Below are 23,514 nucleotides of genomic sequence, written 5' to 3' on the forward strand. Positions count from 1 at the left end.
ACCCTTAGACTATATCAATGATCTTATCTAAGATACTTAAAAAGGCAGATGTGCTACTAGCGTCCGCGTCGTGAAGATTCGAAAATTAGACATTTTCAAGTTTTACTTATTACCTACCATTCGGAATGTTCACTCTGTTGATATCGTTGAACAAAATCGCAATGTTTATCATCTATGTTGACGTTTTTATAGGAAAAAAAGTTTTTATAGGTTGTGCGAAAGGTTTCAGAACTCGGTTATTAACGTAAACATCTTCATAATCTTGCGTATAAAATCACTGAACCGTGTACCACAAAATACTTTGTAATATACATAGGTATCGATGTAAGTAGGTACTTTATACCTTTTGGTAATGTAGAATACAAAATCAGAGAGCGTAAACTATCTTTAACAATGGACGAGTAAATAAAGACCATGTTCAATTATCTAAGCAAAAGCAATAGTCCGTTCGAAATAAAAAGTCAAAAATACTTACAACAATTTTATTTTAAATGAGACCGTTTCATCTCTATCACACTTATTATGTACATTTGGTTTAAATAAAACAAACCATTGAAACATTTATCTGCAAAATCTTCAATAAGTTTGTGCATATTGGAGAAAAAACATTTTATTTTCTACATTCAAATGTCATACAAATTGATCAAATATATTTTAAGAAGTTGTAGAAATACTCGATCACACGATTTGGTGTCTCGTTGCTTCCAAGGGCATTGAAAGCTTCATAACTGCACATACACTATATATCCTACTCTATTCGTAACACTAACTCCAAAATGCAAAAGGTAAAAATTCCAACAGATTTTATAAACACGTATTTAGCCTGATACACTGGCAATAGAAAGAAACATTCAATTGACTTCAGAGCAAAAAATTAAGGAATCTTTGGATGACATAAACGATATTTCAATCACTCGATCCCAACAGTCCATTGCCAATATATCACGGGCTCAACAGAACTTTACAATTTCATAATTTGGCATAAATTCAATAAATTCAAAAACAAAAGTAACAATTGGTAAAAGTATAATCGACCACACCGAATAGTTAATTTCAACATATAAACACCGTATTGCACCTGATTCGATCGAATCTAACCCAACTTTACCTCGTAACGTCTGCATTTGGCAGATACTAGCTTATTATAACATGTACATAATGTATCTAACTTTAGAAAAAACTATGAAAATCTTTAAGAAAAAAGAAACTTACTTAACATCAGATTAGGCTTCTCTATGAATTATGTTGTGCTTTTTTCCTTTATCACATTTATCGTACAACAACTATTTATACAATTACAATACCTGTCATACAGTACATACTTTAGGGAACTTGAAAGTAAACTTTGAACCGTTAACAATTAATACAGATAATCATTTTTGTACGTTATGCTCAGCGGAAACAGAGTACAACTTCAAATACTTAATATGACACAACACTTTGGTTCGGTTTCTTATACACTCAAAATATAAAATTCACTCAGGCATACTCCTCGTTCTTGTAGATTGGGGGGGGGGGGGGGGGGTAGGCACATAATGTTAATTTTCGAACTTGTTGCTTTTAAGAAAGTGTACTAACATATTCCACTTCGGACTACAAGAAGTGTTGTTTCTTTGCATGTAGTCCGTTCACAAAGCAATGACATTCACACGTCTTTAGAAATTTTGCTTGAAGTGTGTAGTTAGTATAAGTAATCGCAATGGTCGACAACAGTAGATCTGGTGTTGTTGTCGAGCAGTGCACAGAAACCACACTACAATTCGTATGCGGGTATTTTGGTGAATATTCAAAGGGGATGGACTCGATCAGCGCCTCATCTGATTTGCTTAACAATTAGTTGTTGTACTTTGTCTTCAACGAGCAAGCTTTAGCTTGTCTTTCTTAATTTTACATAAATGACCAATAACGTAAGACTTTTGCATTGCAAAACAATTAATACATTTCCAATACATACATAGCGTCCTTGCATTTGTGGTCAAGCTTAACATGCAACCTGTCACGTGAATGTAATTTTCATGAATTGTCAAATTATTGCACATGGTAACAGTGCATCAAATAATCTATTATAGGTAAAATGAAATTTCATTTTCTGTTATTCAGTTACAAGAATACTCTAAAAATTATGTCGGTCGTGCACAATAATGTCATATACGTTATACTGTTGAAAGATGCGTTAAATATACCAAAACCCGACCACGACATATTATTAACACTTGTTTGGGATAACGACAATTAAACGATTTCGTATTAGTAAAGCCTGCCATGCAATTTAAGAGCAGTCAGAAATAACGCGTAAAAGCATTACCCTTTTACTTTCTACCTGCAGTCGGTTAAATGCGACGGATTGCTAAAGCGAATCCATCCACGAAAAAACACATGATTGTAAAGGCCGACAAGTAACATTTGGACTCTTGAGAATAGTGGCATTAGTGTTATATTTTTTAATGTTCGAAATATAACTTGTCAGGTTTTATGATACCATGATTTTTGACAGCACATAGATAGTAAAAGACACGTGACAATAGGCCCTGTTATAGCACAAAAACCTATCGTAACCAAGATTTAATGCATGTCAATCGAAAATTGTGGAATGGAATGGCAACCAATTCGTCGGGTCACTTTTCAGTCCTCACGTACTATAATTTTATCAACCAGGGTTCGTTATGTGTAGTTCTAAACTCAAAATTAAGTTCAGACTGCGTAAACATCAATTGACGCCAGAGTCGGATATTGAAAATTGTTTCTTTTTATTTAAAACAAAAATTGTTATTCAATATTTACCTAAATTCGTAAAACAAAAACATTTCATTCAACCCCTATTAGTTACACATCGGATTTTAAAACAATAAAACCCGACTCTTTCTTTAGGGCGCCTTCAAATTAGACGTTTATAAAAGCGCTGCAGTGGCGACACTGTGGCGCTGCAGTCGCGCCACTACTAATTTTTTTATTGTTTGTACAGACTAAATACTGTATGAAAATTAGTAGTAGTGCGGCTGCCACAGATGCACCACTGTAGCGCTTCTACATGTGTCTAATTTGATGGAGCTCTTAGATGTAATTTCCGCAAGTTCATTGTGTATTGACAAACTGTGCGGTCTTAATAGAAGTCTCCGCGGCTTCCAGTGCTAGCTGTAACATTTGCAAATTGCAAAAGGCCTTTAGAGAGGTTTGAGGTCGGCGTATTACATTTATGTACGGTGGTATTGTATGGTGCAGTAAAACGTAATATATTAAAAAATCACATTACGAGGAGTACGTGAAAAAAGAAGTACGTCTATTTCATTTGAAAACACTGACAAACACGTTGACTAGACTCTTAAAACATAAAATGAGCATTTACATAAACAAAACAAAAAAGAAACACGACCTACTCTGATTGTTGCACTCGCAATATTGAACATTTTATTGTACAACTTAAACAACTATAACCCTATAAAGATTTTTTTGTACCTACTCCCTCTTATTACTTTTTAATTTTGATCATAGACATAGGAAACTACGGTAGAGATTTATAAAACGTACTTTGACTTGGACTAAGCAAAATTGACTGTGAATGAAATGAATTTTTCGTATTATGAAACGGACTTAACTTTGAGTTTGACTTAGTAATGTCTGGCTTAAATTCAGGTAAAGTTCCTTTTGTAACTACAAAAAGTTTGCTTAAGTCGCCATTTTGCGTAGTCGAAGTCAAAGTTCGTTTTGTAAGTCTCTGCTTAAGTTTTTATTACAAGTCGCAAACGTATGCGAAAATTTATGACGAAATAGATTTTTATTTTATTTGACAAGGTTTAGAAATATCGGAAAACAATCAACATTTCTATCATGTCTTACTTAAGTAAAAGACTAACAGCCCTTTGTGACCCAATTGATATGCAATTCATCTTTAATGTAGATTCTAATAGAAAACAACAGTTCGAAATACGTAAACAGAGGGACAATAAATTGAACATTGCGAGTGCAAATTTTAATATAAAAACTAAACATTATTTTAAACTTAAAAACGAACTACTTAAAGTTTAACTTCAGATAGACGTAAAATACATGAAAATGCACTTTTTTTGCTGATTCGGTATCGAGTATTTATCGCAAACACTGTACCAAGGACTTTCATTATTTATAGCGTACAAACCATAGTTATGCTATATTAATTGCGGTACATAAAATATACATAACATTAAATAAATATTATATTGCACATGTAGAACTATGATGGATTGATAAATCTCAATTATTGTAGACATTTCTCTACTTTTCCAAAGTTCCATCATACAGTAAAAATTATAATACATTTTTATATATATTATATATTTTTATAAACTGATTTGTAGAAAGAAATACGGCTCGCAACCACACAACGTCGTACGTACATACACAGATATGTTTGCGACAAAAGCTTATTAAAACTCCAATAACAACTTCTTTCTTATGTACAACGATCTAAAACGGTTATTCTAAAAAATTACAATATACAGGAATTGGGGCATAATGTCATGCTAAATAACATGTGAGAAGCTCGTGCGAATTATATGAACGTCAAGGGATTAAAGCTAAGACAAATGGCTAGTCGTACATATTTCGTTCGGATAGATGATATTCAGTCAACGCTTGAGCAATCGCTGAATGAGATATTGAAAAACGACAAAGAGAAACACCGAGTGCTTATTATAACGAACAGAGGCGCGCTGTTATCTTAGCATGCAACATTAGCGGTTTAAATGCAATTTCAATAAAAGTGAACACTTTCAAGTTTTATTTATATATAAAGAAACGACCACACAGGTCCCAAGTAGAATTTATTAAAGAAAATGTCTCCATTAAATCCGAATTAAATTCCCTAATGATATTCGAGTAAATATTCACAATACTTATTAAAAATAATCACTTCATTCTGTACAATCGTCGATAAATTGATCGATTATCGTTTAAAAAATCTATATCTATAACGTACCTATCCCTCCGAATTAGAAACATGAGTAAAACTTTTTAAAACCACAATGAACACTTGCACTCTTGACAGTTAGCCTACCATTTGTAGGTGCGTGTCTGACCACTCGACACTCGGCCACAGGTGGGAATGTTAGGGCCGTCTGTTGCACCTAGCTTCTAGCCGTACTTACACAACTACATGCTACACCGAGTCCTACGTTCACTAACTCAGACTTGAAATGATAGAAATTGTCATGAAGTATAGGGAGTCTTGCGTCGCGACTCGCGCACTCGGCTTTATTCACGCTTTCACACGATTCGTATTAGACTAAATAATTTCATACTTTAATAATTAAATATGCTTATAGCTTGTTTTTAAATAAAAAAACATTACTTTTTTAGTTTACAACACAAGGTTAACTCTAGATAGACTGTGATGCGAATGATACCAGATCTCCGCTATTGGACCATTATTGTACAGTATTCAAAGTGAAATATCCAATTTATTATAAAATAAAAAGTAACTAATATTCAACCTAACACGAATCTCACATAGAAAAATAATAAAAGACAGTTTTGCCTTACAACATTTCGAATAGGGAATCATACAGTAGGAATGCGAATCGGATAACGGCGCCACGGATAATATTTTTCAAAGTTCTGACTTAACATGAGTCTTACACATGTTCGGCTTAAATTCTAACACATTGTTTTGATAAATCTAAACCAAGCATTGGTAAGGTCATGCAATAAAACTAGTGTTGTATGAAATTGATACGTATAAAACAAATCGAATGTTGGTTTTATTACAAAATCAGTTTTTTTAATCATTAAAAACCATCAATGTTTAGACAACACCAGCAGTCAGTAAAGCAGATTGTGACTCCCGACAGTTGATCGTGGCTTTAAATTTTTATAAGTTTACTGCGAGAATCACGTGTTGCGTCGCGACTGGTTGATATATAAAGCAGATTGGTGAAATATATTGACCAATTAGCAGAGACACTTTCCTTGGATGGATAAGTGTGGGATAAAGAGCCAGAACCCAGGTGATCCAATCGCGCCAATACAACGTTTACATTTTCAAAGTACAATCTTGACAATATTTAGTTTCGTCAAATTATGTCTTTTAACAATTAGTAAATAAGAAATTGAAATAATCAATAGTTGCTTGACAAAAGTGCAATTGTAATTGCGCCTTTGTCAAGCCACATTACCGAGACATTACTTAAAAACATATCATAGTGGGCCATTTGTTTTGACGAAAAATATTTTCAGGGATAAGAAACATTGAGTGCTATCTGTCACTCTTAAAAGAACACTGTCAATGTATAGAAAATATTCAATAGAGATCACTATTTTAACAATAGATTATAGCGTATTATGTTAACCACAGATTATAGCTTAATCACTTCCGACGCGGCTTTTCCATGGTATTCGGAACGTGGGAAAACAACTCTCTTGAGCACACGAGTTTGTTTGTACAGTGTGAATAATTTAGTCGATAACTAGCGACTTTTTTGTAAGTAAAGCTCTCCTAGTGATCACTAGAAGAACTAATTTTGTCAACAGAGCATTCCTCGTGGCCTGCGGTCCAACAGAATGCTGATTTACTGAAAGTCAAGCTATAGCTACGTTTTTAATGTAGCTCCCACTGAGCGCGATTGGACAGAATACCTGGTCATTAGAGCGGGACAGGGCGAATCGCGTGACACGGTACTACAAGCGGTCCAATCGGAATTCATGTTCGACAGACGAGTCTGGTAATAATGCGCTCGGTTCTTCCAGTAGTGTGAGGTCGTCGAGGTCTAGACCGGCTCGCAATTGACTTACTTCCTCGCCACCGAATATGCCTAGTTCTCTGTCTAGTTCTCCCGAATAATCTGCAACAAGTGATTATTTTCGTGTTATAATTTGATTAATACAGGAAGAGGTCTAACAGTCTACTACTCATAAACTTATTTCATACTATTAATTATGAAATAAAAACTTCATTTTTACTTAAAAACTTAGGGCGCGTTCCCACTATGTCGTGACGACAGATTGTCGTGCAGTTTACAGTGTCGTGGCTTGTATATTTAAATGAAGTTGTTCACATATAGCACGACACGATTAACTGTCGTTCACGATTTTTTATCGTTACAACGACAAACTGTCGTCACTGTGAGAAGAGCTAGAACGACAGTCGTCAGACGATAAAAAAAGTCACGATAAAAACGTGACGACAGATTGTCGCAGCTCCTATTGTCGTCACGTTTTATTTTATACGTCACGTTATATTTTCTTTTCTTTGTTTGCTTCCTCTTCCGCATTTTTATAAAGTAATATATTATTAAAATTTCGTCTTCATCCATATCGAGCGAACACACACTAGCGGCTTCCAAAAGAACATACAAGCAACTGCAGTGCATCAAACGATTCTGTCGTGCAAACGACAAGGAGGCTGTCGTGAAACGATAAATTGTCGTCACGATCTAGTGGGAACAGCTAGTCACGACAGTCGTTCAACGATAAAAAATCGTCCACGACAGATAGTCGTGATATGGGAACAGGCTAGACCCGAAAGTCGTCCAACGATAATAAAACGTGACGACATAGTGGGAACGCGCCCTTAAGCTTACTTAAGCTGATCGTATCTTTAAATGATTATTATATCGCTCCCCTCATGAAAGAATGGCATAAGTGGAGTTACGTCAAACATGTTTATTGCTCCGTAAGGTACTGACAAATATAACCCACATCCTCTCCAATTCTTGTAACTCTCTCTAATATCAGTCGATAGGATATTATATATAGGAGTTCGATTCCCGGTAGGAGAATAGGGTAATATTTTTTTCTAAATTGGTCATGGCCTGTGTGTATCAATAGTAGTTTTCTAATTTGAGACCAGGCGATTAGTGTGGTTATTTGCCACGTAATAGACTGCCGTCAGTCTCGTTCCTACAGTACCCGAAGTATGTATATATAGTTTTCATGAAATTTCGTAATTCGTGCTTTCGATTTTTATTAAAATTTTTAGGAACAATTTGTATTTATTTTTAGTCAATTTCATAGTACTTATATAAATAGTTTTTGTTGACATAGTGGTCCTCAAAATAAATGACTTTTAAGAAAATGTATATGGCAGTCAGAACGTTTGAGCGTGAGGGAATGATGGTGAGGGAATGACGAAATCAAAATAAACCAAGAAAAATAGCGATGTAAACTTACTTTTAGACTTAATATTTTATGTAAGCTTACTGCTACCAATAACTCGTCCGAATGAATAATTAATAAACAAAATCAAATGCTTAACTTCTTTTTATATGATATGAGGGAATAACTTTCAAAAATGTAATTTTTAGAATTTTAAGTTAAATCTTTTCATAGTAGAAACTTTTTACACACATAAGTTGAATTTTGTCAGTTTCCAAAAACTTACAAAATGCACTTACCAAATATTAAAACTGTGTTCACAAATCGAGTGAAGGTAAAAGTGTGAGGGAATGATTTTTTTGGTTGGGACATGAATAATAATGGATTTTTGAAATTTATTTTTCGTGTTTTTACCACAGGATAGCTTTAATTTTGCAAAAACATATTTTATTTGATCAAATGATCAAAATGATCAAATTTAACGGTTATTTTTGTTAAATATGTTGATTTAAAGCACGGAACATGTTTGATTATGGAACTTGGGACATAATGAGGGAATGATTTTGGGGACATTGTTATATTATTGTTATTTTATTTAAATCAGACTAATCAATATTGTATGTTCTTTTGCAACATTAATTTATGAACCAAAAGGACAAGAACTTCGAGATTTTGTAAGAATTACCCATAATATATAACATAAACACTGGTTGCTGATGTTAAAACCACCGTTATGTTCAAGTACCTGAACCCTATTAATTTCGAATAATCTTATTAATATACTGTTTTCAGCAGAGCCTAGTGCCATGTGGTTACCATTTGTCCAGGAGAACTACTATGGAATTTTGGAGTAGTTTAGCGATCGTGTGTGTGTACAAGTTTGCAGCTGTACTGTGATTTCAACTCACCTACCAAAGAAGGCGGTTATGCAAAATCATCGACTATATAACCAGAAATAGAGATGAAATAATAATAATAATAAAATGAATATCTAGAACAATAACAATATAGACATGATACGATTATGTTCGATAATAACTACGACTGTATCGCAGCTATTAACGGTCAACTCCGGATAACTAGTGTAATGAGATATTCCATTATATGCAAGTAAACTTATAACAGAATTTATAGATACAAGTAACAAATTATACATTAATAATAACTGTGTTTAGTTGGTTCGCAGGATGCTTTATTGTGCGTGTACGATGTGTGTGCGCATGCTCATGTGTACATGTGCGTGTGTGTGTGTGTGTTTTGTGTGTGTGTGTGTGTGTGTGTGTGTTTGCGTGTGTTTGTGTGTGTGTTAAATTCATTCGTCAATCATTAAATTCATAAATTTAATATTTAATTACCGATGAAATGCGATAACGTTTCTTTTGTAATTAGATGTTTTGCTGTTTTTTTTATTTCTATTATTAATTTAGCGAGGTCTATGATTATTAGTAGTGCTTTATATGTACAGATGTTGAATGTTCAGTTCATACCTGTGAGTATGATATCGGGTATGGAGGCGGGCGTAGCAGGCGTCTGCGGCGCGGAAGGTGAGGCGAGTGGTTGTAGCGTGGGAAATGCGCCACCACCGGGCACAGGATCTCTTGGGCGTTGCCGCGGCTCGAATCCGCTGCTGGTCGTGTTGTTCATACTAGTCATACTGCTCATTGTGCTTGATGCTTGATGGTGTGGTGACTGTGAAATTCAAGAATATTTGACGCTCTTTTATCACGAGTTGAACTTACATGACATAGGTATAGGTAGAAATAGGTAAGGTGGTTGCACTACCTTGGATGAACTCTTTCACAAGCTCTACTGCTACTAAAAACTTTGACTAAGCAAAGATGGCGAGCTACGCATGTTTTTCACATTTACAAAACTTTGCCCAAGTCAAGAAAATACATCAAATTATTAAGTTTATTGAAAGTTACGATGGTGTAACTACTATGATATTCAACTATTTTTATGAAATTACTCCACTAGTTTGTTATAATTATTAATACAAAGATCGAACACTGAGAAAAAATTTCTTCGATCGATGGATTCGAACCAACGTCTTCCAGCAAACCGTGCCAGACGCTATGCCAACTAAGCCATGGAACCAAATAGCGGACCTTACAAATTTTTCTACGTGTTTGTTGCAGATCTTTGTTTTTGGTTTTTAACGACTTTTTTGCCGTAGCGCCATCTGTGAGAAATCTATTTCTTCTCTCAGCCTTTACAATTACCGTATAGATGCCTTGTTTAATAATGAGCCATATAGTGTCATATTTGTGTTTCATTTATGGTGTCTACGTAATACTTGCGAAACGTAACAGACTGCCATGAAATACTACAACCCTCATGGGTTTATTTGCGCCATTTTTATATCTTAATCAATAAATTACTTATAACAGTATCGATAAACTGAATTTATTAACTGTATAAGACGCAGATGCATGTAAGATTACTTTAACAAAGATTTATTTTTAATTTTACATCTTTAGTGAAACAGTACATTTAATGGAAAATAATAATTCTCTTGTAAATGCAGTTGCTTTACGTACGTGCGGTATTTATGCTAACGGTATATGACTAGATGCAATTCCGAGAGAGAGCTGTAGCTAATATCAATAAATTATTAATATTATTATTTTTTTTTTGAATAACGCACACACTCAATGTAGCCCCGCACTAGGGAAACCCTGTGTCGTGGGTGCCATGGTTACGTACATAGACAACCACAAATTACACCCAAACTCGGGGTGTGTTAGTTGTTCCACCTTCACGCGTGCGAAGTTCTTGAGCAGTCTGTGATGACATGTTGTCACAGAATGCCCAAGGATGTAGTCGGTACACCTTGGGGCCAACACTGACAACTCTCGACTTCAGTCTGAGTCTTATCAGTGAGGGCGCGATCAACACGGCCCGGCCATGCATTTATGAGGGTGGATCATGGCAAGTGGTGGGCGGTCTTAACCTACACCCTCCTGCGTTCATGCCTACGCAGTTGAGCGCCGTACGCAGGGATGAAGGAATACTGGGGGGTTGAGCCCGAGCGGGGAGGATGACGTCGGCCCACAGTTTCGGGGAAAACCCGTCTACGGCGACAAGGTCACTTTCCAGTGGCTAGAGGACGCCGTCAGCACCATCAGGCTGCCGTCTGGGGAGCCCCTCTCATTGAAAAATGGGGCGGAGGCTCCCCGGAGGGTGGTCTTCTTGGTGGACTTCTAAATCCCCGGTAAATGGGAGGATGCGCGCCGAATCGGTCGCATCCTCAAGTGGCCAAACAAGTGGGCGGAGGCTCACCGTTGGCTTGTCCACAAGCTGAATCAGCAACGTGGGCATATCTTCGTGGTAGTGAGCCTCCCTGAAGATCTGGTCCCCACTGTCCTGAGGCATGGCCGGCGCTTCACATTTCAGCTGGGCACGGTCTACCTGAGATTCAGGTCGAAAAGGGGCCTCTACACTGACGCGCCTCCAGAAAATATGTCTACAACAACACAGGACACTGGACAAATGGATGTTTCCCCGGAGCCCTCTACCTCCTCTGGTATCACCAGGGAAGGAAAAGGGCCCTCCTCGACCCCCGACCCTGTGGACACCGACGAATGCCCGGCGGTGTCCATTAGCGACGACGAGTGTGTGTTGGCGATGGGAGACATCCGATTGAGCGATGACGAGGACGTGGAGCTGCTGTCTGGTGATGGCGGTATCCCCCTCGCTCAATAAACTGCAAGTCATCCAGAGCAACCTCCACCACAGCCAGGCCGCAACGGTTCAGCTCCGGAAATGGTTGGAGGTAAACAACACAGCCGTGGCGCTGATCCAGGAAACGTGGATCAGTGCCTGCGGCCAAATAAATGGACTCTCACATCTGAGAGGTAAGCTATTATCCACCAATAACTCAGATAAACCACGAACTTGCATCTACTAAATGATTATCACTAGTATCAGATTTCTTACCACGGTATGACTTCTTTTTATTTTCCCGATATTTCGGAACGGTTGCAGGCTCCATGGTCACGGGTTGACTCAACCCGTGAATATAATAATAGTGAATAACCACGAAAGTCTTAAAATCTATATTGCATCTACTACTCTAATAATTTACATGTACAGCCACTAACAGAATTCTGTTCCAGAGACCTGTGTGCCGTCAAGCTTTTAGCTGACACGGCCACAGGCCTACCTGAAGTGGTGCTCGCCTCTGTCTATATGGCGGAGTCTGATGTACCACCACCGCAGGAAATGGAACGGCTAATCAAGTACTACGAGCAGAACGGCCAGCATATCGTCGTGGCTACTGACTCCAATGCCCACCATCCGTTGTCGGGCATGGAACTCGCAAATGACAGAGGTAAGAACCTAACAGAATACTTATTCACAACTAACCTTCAAATCCTTAATAAAGGTACTGTACCAACCTTCGTAAATAACAGATGCAGGACGATTATAGACCTAACCCTAGCATCAGAAGGAGCAGTAAATCTTGTCCAAGACTGGCACGTGTCCGAAGAAGCATCCTTCTCGGACCACAGATGGATAAGATTTAGCTTAGAAACAGCCATCAAAGAACAACAACCGAAACGGAATCCCCGAAAAACCGATCGTGCGCGGATGAGGACTGGGAAAACTACAAGACGGCCAAATCCAAACTAAAAAAGTGCATACGGTTCAGGAGCATCGCGTCATGGCGAGGCTACTGCGGGAACATTACGTCTTGTGCACAAGCGAACAGAATAAGGAAAATCCTAGGCAACTCAAATTCAACTGAGTTAGGTTCAATACGCAAAATAGACAACACATACATAACTTCCCCTGCGGAAACGGAGAGAACCCTACTGGAAACACATTTCCCAGGATGTAGGTTCGTTCAAGACGACAGGTGCGAAGAAATGAACTATAATACATCGATCCATAACTGGCGATACGCTGAACAAGTAGTAACATACGAAAAGACAAAATGGGCAGTAAACACCTTTGAACCGTACAAAGCTCCGGGCCAAGATGGAGTATTCCCCGCACTCCTACAATGGGGCGGGGACACACTGGTCTTTCGAGCCTGTCTAGCATTCCCCTATGTGCCCCACAGCTGGCGAGAGGTAAAAGTCATACTTATACCGAAACCAGGAAAAAACGACTACACTGACGCGAAGTCCTTCAGACAAATCAGCTTCACCTCGTTCTTTTTGAAAACATTAGAAAGGCTATGTGACAGAGAACTGAGGGATAGTGCGCTTAAGAACATACCATTACACGGAAACCAACATGCATACAGCCAAGACAAATCCACTGAGTCGGCCCAACATGCCGTTGTGGGCAAGATAGAAGTGGCCCTCAAAAACAAAGCAATTTACCTAGGCACCTTTATAGATAATGAAGGAGCCTTCGATAAAATCAACTTCTCCAGCATACAATCAGGACTGAGAAGACACGAAGTGGATGAAGTGCTGATCAGCTGGATTAGCAACATGCTAAAAGAAAGAACTATAAAAACAACAGCAAATGAGACCCCATGGGCCATAGTAGCGAAGGGGTGCCCTCAAGGAGGGTACTGTCGCCGCTGCTGTGGAACATGGTCGTAAATGACCTCATCATCAAACTAAACATAGAACATTTCTATACAGTAGGATATGCTGATGACATAGCTATACTGGTAACAGGAAATTATGCCAATACACTCTGCGACATAACACAAGCTGCACTCCGGATTGTGGAAAGATGGTGCAGGGCATACGAACTATCGGTAAATCCGACAAAGACGGAACTAGTAATGTTTACAAACAAAAGACTACTGGGTAACTACCTACTACCCAAACTCTTCAGTACAGAACTAAAGTTATCAACCGAAGTCAAGTACCTGGGGCCAATACAAGACAACAAGTTGAACTGGAACAAGCATCTGCACAACAAAATTCAAAAAGCCACTATCACCTTCTGGCAATGCCATAGAATGGTGGGTAAACAATGGGGACTTTCACCCAAGATAACACTATGGCTTTACACAGCGGTGATAAGACCCATGATCAGTTACGGCGCCATAATATGGTGGCTACGAACCAAGCTGACAACCGCGACCGACAAGCTGGACAAATTCCAAAGACTTGCTTGCGTGGCGACGACCGGCTGCATGAGGACAACACTAACTGCGGCCCTCGAAGCGATGCTGGACCTGCGACCCCTCTCACTGTTCATCATACAGGAAGCGGCGTCAACAGCAGTGCGTCTAAATAGAGCCGGCCTTTGGAAGCACATGAGGACCCCACACACAGAAATCCTCTATAAGACTGTCAATGAGGAAACGCTACTGGAGGCGGCTGTGGATAGGATCCCAAAACAATACACCTTCGACAAAAAATACAAGATGCAATTGTTTGAAGAGCCCAATGAAGGACTGAACCCCAGAGAGGTTCGCGTCTTCACTGACGGATCTAAAACGAATTCAGGAACAGGTACTCAATATCAGGATATCAACACCACTTGGTGACCACAACACAGTATTCCAGGCTGAATGCATGGGCATCAAGCTGGCGGTAGAAGCAATCATAGCGAGAAGAGTTAAGAACCACTCCATTCGAATACTCTCCGATAGTATGTCAGTACTACAAGCACTGAATAGCTATGACATAAACTCAGGGCTTATGAATGCCATCAAGCACTCATGAAGGTATGTATACAGAACCACGTAGCCCTGCAGTGGACTTGCAGTTGAGTGGAAGGACACAGCGGCTTACGTGGCAATGATGCGGCAGATGAACTAGCCAGAAAAGGGTCGGAGATGGACCCTGTAGGACCAGAACCCATAGTGTCCCTCCCCTACCAATGGTTCAGAACAACTATACACAAAGGTACAAAATCGTCACATAATAATGCATGGACGACCCTTACGGTCTGTCGACAGGCGAGGGAAGCACTCCCAACGCTCAATGCCAGTCTATCTCGCATATTTATTAAACTCAAAAGGCAAGAGCTTCGCACTCTAACTGCCGCCCTAACGGGTCATGGTCCATACAATAAACACCTTTTCAATTTAGGTATCACAGACAGCCCTCTATGCAGAGCGTGCATGGAGGGGGAGGAAACGGCTGCGCACATCCTACTACAGTGCTCCGGCGTGGCCAACTACAGGGCAAAGTACCTTGGAGTGCCAAGGTCGCTCCCCGAAGTCTTCAGCAAACCGAGGAGGCTCCTGAGATTCCTGGAGGAGCTTGGGTGGCACGAGTAGGACCCTGCACCCACCACACGCAAAATAGGCGCCTTGACGTCGAGTTGCGGACACCAGCCCGTTACACCAAGTACCCCCAAGTACACCCAAACTCACGAGAGAAATAAATGTGGGCCATACAAATATTTCTCCCGGTCCGGGAATCTAACTTGGGACCTCTGCATGGCGGTCTGGCATGGTAACAGTTCGCTCACGGAAGCTGTCAAATGATTAGTAAAATGTGTTTTTAGTCATCTATGTAAATTCACCTGAGGGTAGGTGTGCGCTGAACTCGTTGTCTGAGGCGAGTGTGGTGAATTGTGGTTCATATACGACGTATTGTAGTTTGAAGGGGGTTGATCCAACTGCGGACATAAAAAAACAATTATAATTCATTCCTATAAACAAAACACTTTTGCGTAAAGCGAGAAAAAACACCGAGAAATGCAGCAAACCCTGGAAAAATACATGACAATTTACTAATCTACCAATCTGTACCTAGGCTGAAAATAAATAGGGATACTAAGCACTAAAAACTTTAGTAAAAACTCAAGCGGATAACTTAAATATGTAATACGTGTATAACATTAACAAATTTAAGTAGATATTAAAAATTATGGAAAAGCTTTCACTGGAAACGACTTAAAAATGTATTGTTTTACATGAATGAACCATCAAGGTGTATCTTTATTTCCAAATTTAAGAATAAAAATAAATAACGTAATAAGGCTTACAATGATAATTTTTATTGAAAACTCACGGCTGGACTTAAAGTTACATGAAAATTTCACAGATTCCAGTTAAATCTATGCAGTCGATTTGGATTTTAGTATTACAGGGGCATTATTCTAGAGCTATTATTAAAGAGCGCAAAAAAGATACGACCAGCCAAAAGTTAGTCAACAAAAATAATACATCAAAATAATAAAATTCTCACAAGGCACATGCTATTGTGAATGTGTACTAAACATTTTCTACATGCTATCTAATCTGATAACAATAATGTGGAAAGAATATAGATTTAAGTGCTTGTCATATCTATTCTGAAAAGTTCAGGCAATCAAATTTTTCGCTGTATCATCCAAATACGTGTTTGCAAGCTCAAGCTCCTAAGATCTGTTTTAAATGGAACTAAGGTGCAGTCAGATCTTTCTAATGGTCGGTTTAAAAGCGCCATTTTAGGAAGAGCTTGGAAACATGTATTCACATCCACTAGCGCGCCTAAATAGTAATTTTTAATACTTTGCAAGGCAATTTAAATGGTACACATGCCTATGAGTATTTTGTTTGATAATAGAAATTTAAGCTATACCAAAAAACAATAACGCCAAAAAGAATCGGAAACTTGATCAGAAAAGCTAGACGTTTATACGAAAAAAAAAAGAGCAAATATTTTTTGATCATGTTCACGACTCTTAAAAGAAAATGAACGAACGTATTATGTTCATTTTCTAGAACAATTTCAAAGTCAGGCTTAAAATAAACCTAGTCGAGCTAATTTAACTAAATCTATACGCTGAGTATTGATATATGCTGTATTAATTACAATTCGAAAACATGAAAAAAATATTCTTATTGGCTACAGGTTTAGAAACCTGTATTTGTATTTCTTAAATAGGCAACTAACTATTGTATCCCGTTAATTAATAAACATGTAACAACATTTTATTAGAAATGGGGATATTGGAGATAGCGGATCATAACACTGACTCGTTTAACTGGATTCCAATGTTCTTGATAGTAGTGTCCTTTTATGTAGGAGACACAATAATATCATGTTTTATATTGAGTTAAGTATGAAGTATGAATTGTATTTCTTCGGTCGTGTAATATAAACTATCAAGTTATTACATTCACTTTGTTTCTTTAAAGCAAAATTTTTATTTTGTTGTTGTTATTTTTCTTATGATATCAAATGACGGGAAAAGTTGTGCGCCTGATGGTAAGCGACACGTTAGTCCATAAAAGTTGCAGTGCCAGTGCAAGGAATGCTTTAAATGATAAAGATATAAGGATTCGGCCACTGCGCTCTCACCCTGAGACATGAGTTGACAAATCCCATGAGCCTCAAATTATTGGGCACCCTTCAAAACCGAAACACTTTAAAGCTCACATTACTACTTGGCGGCAGAAATAGGTAAGGTGGCAATATTTCCCTGAACGAACTCTTTCACACGGAGCTCTACTGCTACTAATTTTAGTAACCGAAGTTAAACAATGTACTTATTAATGTCACATAGGATATTTATCTAAATAAAAGATTTAGAACGGAGGTTGTACAGCATACACCAAAACCAGGCGGTAACAAGGTGTGTGTGAGGTGTCGTACACTTTCCACGATTTGGACGGTGTTGGCCCAGCCCGACTCCACGAGGGTCTGCACCAGCTGCGCCCAGTCCTTGGTCAACATCCACCAACGTTACACGGGTTTTACTTTACACTTTATAATATTGATTACAATCTGGCAATATATATAAGAAGATTTTCGTTGCACATTTATTGTCTAAAGGAGTATTTGTGTTTTGTTTCGTGATTTGTACCAACTATACTTCGTTTTTTTAGAATTAGAGAAACTGTGAACATAGAAGTAGTGACAACAAACCTTGTTGAAATTACAGTAAAGAGAATCATCGGGAGAATTGATGATAAATTATAGTTATAAATGACATGATAATAATATGTTATTATTTTATAAAAGTTTCCGTTTAATGTTCAGAGCCTACGTTTCTTTAATTTTTTTATAGTGCAAGTCTTTGAAATAGATTATGTAAATAGAAAAATAATTATTTTAATTTTATTTATTTATTTTTAATTTTTACTTTATTTATTTATAAGAATTATTTTAGTGATTATTACGTGTAAATTTTTTTAATAATTACATCAAGGTAGCAAATATGTTTTGAGAATTTTGATTGTTATTATACGGTATTTATTAAATTGCTTTGCTTGCAAAATGACTGCTTGAAATGGCGCCTGATTAAAGACCCAAAATTTCCTTCTGTCTAATGCTAAAAAAATGAAGTATAGGAGGACATTTCCTTTGTACAGGAACTCAAATTGCCTTACGCAATCTACCGCTGCAAAACACAAAATAGCACTTTGTGCAAATTGATAGGTATACTCTCAGTGCGAAGTGATTTGGCTCTTATTGTCTAAAATAATAAAAGAATTATTGTTTAAAGAAAATATATCTACACATGATTTGCAGAAAGGACTTTGCCAGAACGTAACCTTGTTTATTACGGCAGTCGAGTATGAAGCAAATAAACATTTTTAACCAATTTTATGTTCACATGAATAATAGGGAAAAATATTAAGTATCAAAGTTTAAAAACGAATTTTTGTGTTCAGTCTCGACTACTTTAGACATTATTGTACATCTTTATATGACGTACTGGATTTTTTCTATAGTGCTTTTATTAGTGCCTTATTATTCTGAATGTGCGTTCTGTTCTCAAGTGAAGTACGTACTCATGTTTCCTTTTGAGTGCCGATATTGAAACTTCACTTAACCGTTAAAATATAAATGTTTGCTTTAAAGATTATCTACTTGACAATTTAACTAAATCTTCAAGATCACTTGTATTTTATTTGAGTAAAAACTTGCCAAACTTAGCGCATTTTTTTAAAAGATAATTTTGTATATTGGTGTATATAAAGGTTTACGAACGTAATGCGGGATTTGAAGCAATTAGGGATGCAAATTATCAAGCTGCGCACTATTTCTCGGGGCGAATTCTTTTCAGTATTGTAATGTTACTTACAACCTAACACCATTACAATAACGAATTCTTACAGGAATAACTTAGTATCATTAAGTAAATATTCGACATTTCTTACGTTTCTCATAAGGATTAATTAAGATGCGAAACTACAGTAGTCAATTTTAGAATATTCGATATTAGTCCCCAAAAGAATCATTATGGTTAAAAAGGAACGCTAAGCTTTCGTTCTTCTTAGAAACGATTTTTTAAATGCACACGCTTAGTTTGGCAGTAAGCTTTCATTTGCAAGTTGACAAGTAAATTTTTTTTAAACACGCGATTTCTAGGAATTTGACTCAAGTAGCTTATTTTGGTTTTCAAACAACTTTTTTGTGACGATTTTTGAAAATTGGTAAAAAAACAAAATGTTTTTCTCAAATTTTCTTAATAAAATATAAATCAAAAGTTCCCAGGGTTATATACACGCGTATTTAAATAAGGAAATGAAACTATTTAAAAGAACACTAAATAGCGTATATCTGTTTTTTGAAACAAACTAATCGGGCCCTTTACCGATCCCTCGGTCGCGGCTGACTCAGACAGAGACTCTGTCTCAGTTAGCCTTTAGTTTGTTTGAAAAAAAAAAAAAAAGGAAATATATGTGATATAGATACGAAAAAAGTAGTTTCGTTTCCTATGTGTAACAATCGCGAAAACCCAAGAACTCGTATTCATTATACATATCAAGTAACTTGTAAAGTTTGTTGCGAAGCTTAAGCTCTTTTGTTTTGGCACCAACTTCATACATACCATGTACATATTGTCTAGACAACTTTTGAATTAATTCAGTATTTCATATCGCTTTTCAAATAAAGGCACACAAGTTAAGTCATTCGACATGTGGAATTTTCAATAACTAATTTGTTAAATCAATATTTACTTTTAACAACAAAATGTTAAGGCCAATATTGTATCTGTACATCAAAAGTTAATATTGACGTAGAATACCTTGTCGCCCTTAAATAAAAGAGAGAATACTTCCAATGGGTTTTTGGTCGGTTTATAGACATGTCAACAAGCATGAAATAAGCAAATCGCTATAGAAGAAACATGCATATCATTTTTACTTACAACTTGTTGCTATTCCATTGAAGCAACGAACATGGGATATAAAACAAATTTATTTGCTAACATACTCATAGAGAGCGAAATAAGGGGAGTAATTTTTGTATGTGTCAAGAAATATCAAGTACGGTGGGCCACATTTAAAAATATACTATAATGTCAAAACTCTTTGTTTAAAGTAATAAAGAAATAAATGCAAAACGGTCATACCCACACGAACCAAATACTTTGTGGCTCTAGTGAAAAGGGGTACAAGTAAAAAAAGCTAACTTTATAAGGAAACACGAAAAACACTTAACGCTTAATATCATGTTAAGCTTTAACAGTTTTTCGCGTCTCATTGTAAAGTTGGGTTTTTTTAATTGTACCCCTTTTCACTAGAGCCACAGAATATGAAACTGTTGATTCGTTACGCTGTTTCACCACACTTATCGATACACAATCATATAAAACCGGTTAGAAAGTTTTCTGTCCGTGTAAAAGAGCGACAATGTTGTGCGTTTCGCGTCGGCGATACAAGGGCAACGCGTAACGACTTTTTCGCACTAATTACTTGAACATAACGCTGTTTCTGCCCGGCTCAAGCCGAATTCGCGTTGACAAGTGTGGTGACCCCCTTACTTTGTGGATTCACCGCCGGTAGGGAGTAACGTAATCAAATTAACACCTGTATAGGATTTTCTGGTACTTTGTTTGTTTGTAAGATTTTTAGAAGAGATTATTTCTTAACACAAAACAATGTTCTTGTTATTTATTAGCAAAACTTATTAGGTTCTTCGTAAGCAATAGTCAAATAAGCATTTTTAACTAGCTGTGATTATAATTTACATGTTTCCACCTTTACCTTATGAGGCTATAGAAACATAAACAAAAATCTATTTAAAAATAGCTGTTATTGACTTGGAAAATCAATTGCATAGTGAAATATAACCTCAGAGTTCAACGCAGTAAGAATATGTAAACTATAATGATCTAGAAGAGAAATCAATATAGCAAAATGTATCGTAAACGTTAAAAGAAAAATAAATCTTGAATGTTATATAGCAAGGAACAAATTCACTTACCATTGTGATTTGCTCGAAAGGTTGTAATAGCTGGTGTAAGTTGCTATAGTCCGTTGTTTGTGGTGATTCCGCCGCCGGACTGCCTGGACTATGCACCATCTATTATAATAATGTTAAGAGTTATATGTGCAAAAGCAGGACGACGGCCACGATATGTAAGTTAAGTCTCTCTAAGACATTTTTTTAAATATCAAGCGAGAGAGACAAAACGAATTCAAAGAATTAAAAAACAAAGTATTTTAAAAATAATTCTAATAAAATTCCAAAAAACCAAGTTTTCCTCTTACATTACCGGGTCACCAGATTGATTATGTAAGGCGAAGAAACGTTACTGCTACGTTACTCGGTTTTGTAGCAGGATATCAGCTTTTTTATTGTTCCTTGTTTTTCCTCTTCCAATACTGGTAATATAACTTGGTTATGTATGAGTAACAAAGAAAAAACTTAGGTATCATATTGCTCTCTTTTCAAAATATTCGTACCGTAGGTGAAGGTATGTTGATATTTGACGTTGAGGAATATTGCGAGGGCGGACTACAATTCGACTGGTAGCCAGATGGTATCCACCCGTGGTCCAATGGTGACATATTCTGAAACCAGCCAGAATATAATGTTCAGCGTTAAGTAAGAGTTAACATTTATAAGAGATAGTTAATTAATAAGAGCTGGTTAATAGTGTGACCATACATACATAACTGGTAATGGTTTTTTTGTTTTTAGCTGTGTTAATTCTAAAGTAGGTCGAGTGTTTTCTGGTTTTAGGATATACGACTGTAGAATTTTTTCGTATGTCAATATAACCGGAAAAAAGCAGGACCTGCCATCTGCCTTGCAGGTCTGGGGATGTTGGAGAATTTTGTAAGTTTCCTGTGTGTGTGGATTTTCAGGAAACAGACAACAGCATATTTATGGGATCGCCAATTCATGTGCATATCGTGATGATTATTACAAACCCACTTTTATTGGAAGAGACATAACTAAAAATGTAAGTAGTAGTGGAAAAATAAAAAAATTAAATCCGATGAAATATGGTCACACTATTTTATAATCTGCTTTAGTGAAACATGCAATTAGAATATAGTAGTCAAAGCGAATATGAGTGAATGAGGACCACCATTCGCTCGCTAGAGGGCACGTTATAGGAAAGTATTGAAATGTCCAGTCAAAGTATAGAATTGCAAACTGTTTATCGTAGATACCTTTACATAACGATATGGCGTGAGCGCATGCTGTTTTGCCAATAAACATGGGAGCTGAGCTGTTTTTTAACCGACTTCAAAAAAAGGAGGAGGATCTCAATTTGACTGTATGTTTTTTTTTATGTATGTTATGCGATAACTCCGGTATTTGTCAACCAATTTTTATGATGCATTTTTGTTAGAAAGACAGTAGCTCCATAGTGGTTCCATTAAATTTTGAAGAAAATCATCCACCTCTAAGGGTGGTTGTTCACGCATGAAGATTTATTTTTATAAATAGCGATTAAATTTTAGTATAATGAGCAATTATTTTAAAGGTTGATTTTGCTATTCTTTAATTCAAGGCGTTTTTCTCTCTCAATATACTTTCGGTAATGAGAACCGACTTTTATTATATTCTGTGTCAAGTCCCGTATAGTGGCGAACTAGGGGATGAATCTGGGTTTGCGCACTTTCCGGTAACCGATTTCAATAAAACTATGTAATTCCACGTACTTTTGAGGTCGGTTTTTTTAAAGTTGTAGTTCTAATTCCTTTTCCTGTCACGTTACAGATAATGTTGGTCCATCTGCATTTCATTCGCCCTTAATGGAGTTGGTAATATAGTAGCGATTGTATTTTACGTATAGTCAAACCAATATAATACTAAATATCTACGCGAATAAGCTCATTTTAAAACGATTATAAATGGTACAGTATATTTATTTTAACCAGTTGCAGTTAACATTCCGACAATTTTGCTTATATATATTATTCGCATCAGTTTTTTAATACACGCTCCTTTATTCCGGGTATTTACATAAGGGTCAACGATATAATAGCCAGTTTGCATATGAATTCAGCGTTTAAACAAAAGCGACTTAGTTAAAAACATCGAAAGTTTTGGCAATGTTTGTAAATACAAATTTATATTTTTACACAATAGTATAATTCACACCCAAGTTTGGAGGAAATTCAATTTTCACTACAGAATAAGCTTGAATTTATAGTTAGTGCCTTATCTATATCCAAACACGTCCTTTCTTATAGATTTGATTACTTACACACAGGCCTAATCGAGGTTAACAGAAATCGGTACGCCAGCCAAATATTGTCACAATATCTGTAGTGGGCCTTTCAAACATATACAGTAGAGCGTAGCTAATACAATTAATAATAAAATAATCTTGTATTCGTTT

At 36.8% G+C, this 23,514-nt stretch overlaps 1 protein-coding gene across 5 annotated transcripts in view; it reads right to left on the reverse strand.

The window, feature by feature from the left end:
• Positions 1–4,345: 4,345 nt before the first annotated feature.
• Positions 4,346–23,514, reverse strand: part of LOC113230697 (CREB-regulated transcription coactivator 3-like) — a 37,854-nt gene continuing 18,685 nt past the window's right edge. For 3 of the 5 annotated variants that reach the window (XM_026464743.1, XM_026464741.1, XM_026464745.1), the window contains 7 exons: positions 21,620–21,727; positions 21,138–21,236; positions 20,080–20,088; positions 17,574–17,642; positions 15,514–15,609; positions 9,552–9,753; positions 4,346–6,812 (listed from right to left, as the gene is read on the reverse strand). In XM_026464743.1, coding sequence (XP_026320528.1) covers positions 6,649–6,812; positions 9,552–9,753; positions 15,514–15,609; positions 17,574–17,642; positions 20,080–20,088; positions 21,138–21,236; positions 21,620–21,727 — 747 coding nt within the window. In that variant the 3' untranslated portion in view covers positions 4,346–6,648. The remainder of the gene's footprint in view (positions 6,813–9,551; positions 9,754–15,513; positions 15,610–17,573; positions 17,643–20,079; positions 20,089–21,137; positions 21,237–21,619; positions 21,728–23,514) is intronic. The other 2 variants (XM_026464742.1, XM_026464744.1) reach the window with 2 other exon arrangements.

This window comes from Hyposmocoma kahamanoa, unplaced genomic scaffold, assembly GCF_003589595.1.
Source record: "Hyposmocoma kahamanoa isolate Upper Pololo Valley unplaced genomic scaffold, ASM358959v1 64, whole genome shotgun sequence".
NCBI lineage: Eukaryota > Metazoa > Arthropoda > Insecta > Lepidoptera > Cosmopterigidae > Hyposmocoma > Hyposmocoma kahamanoa.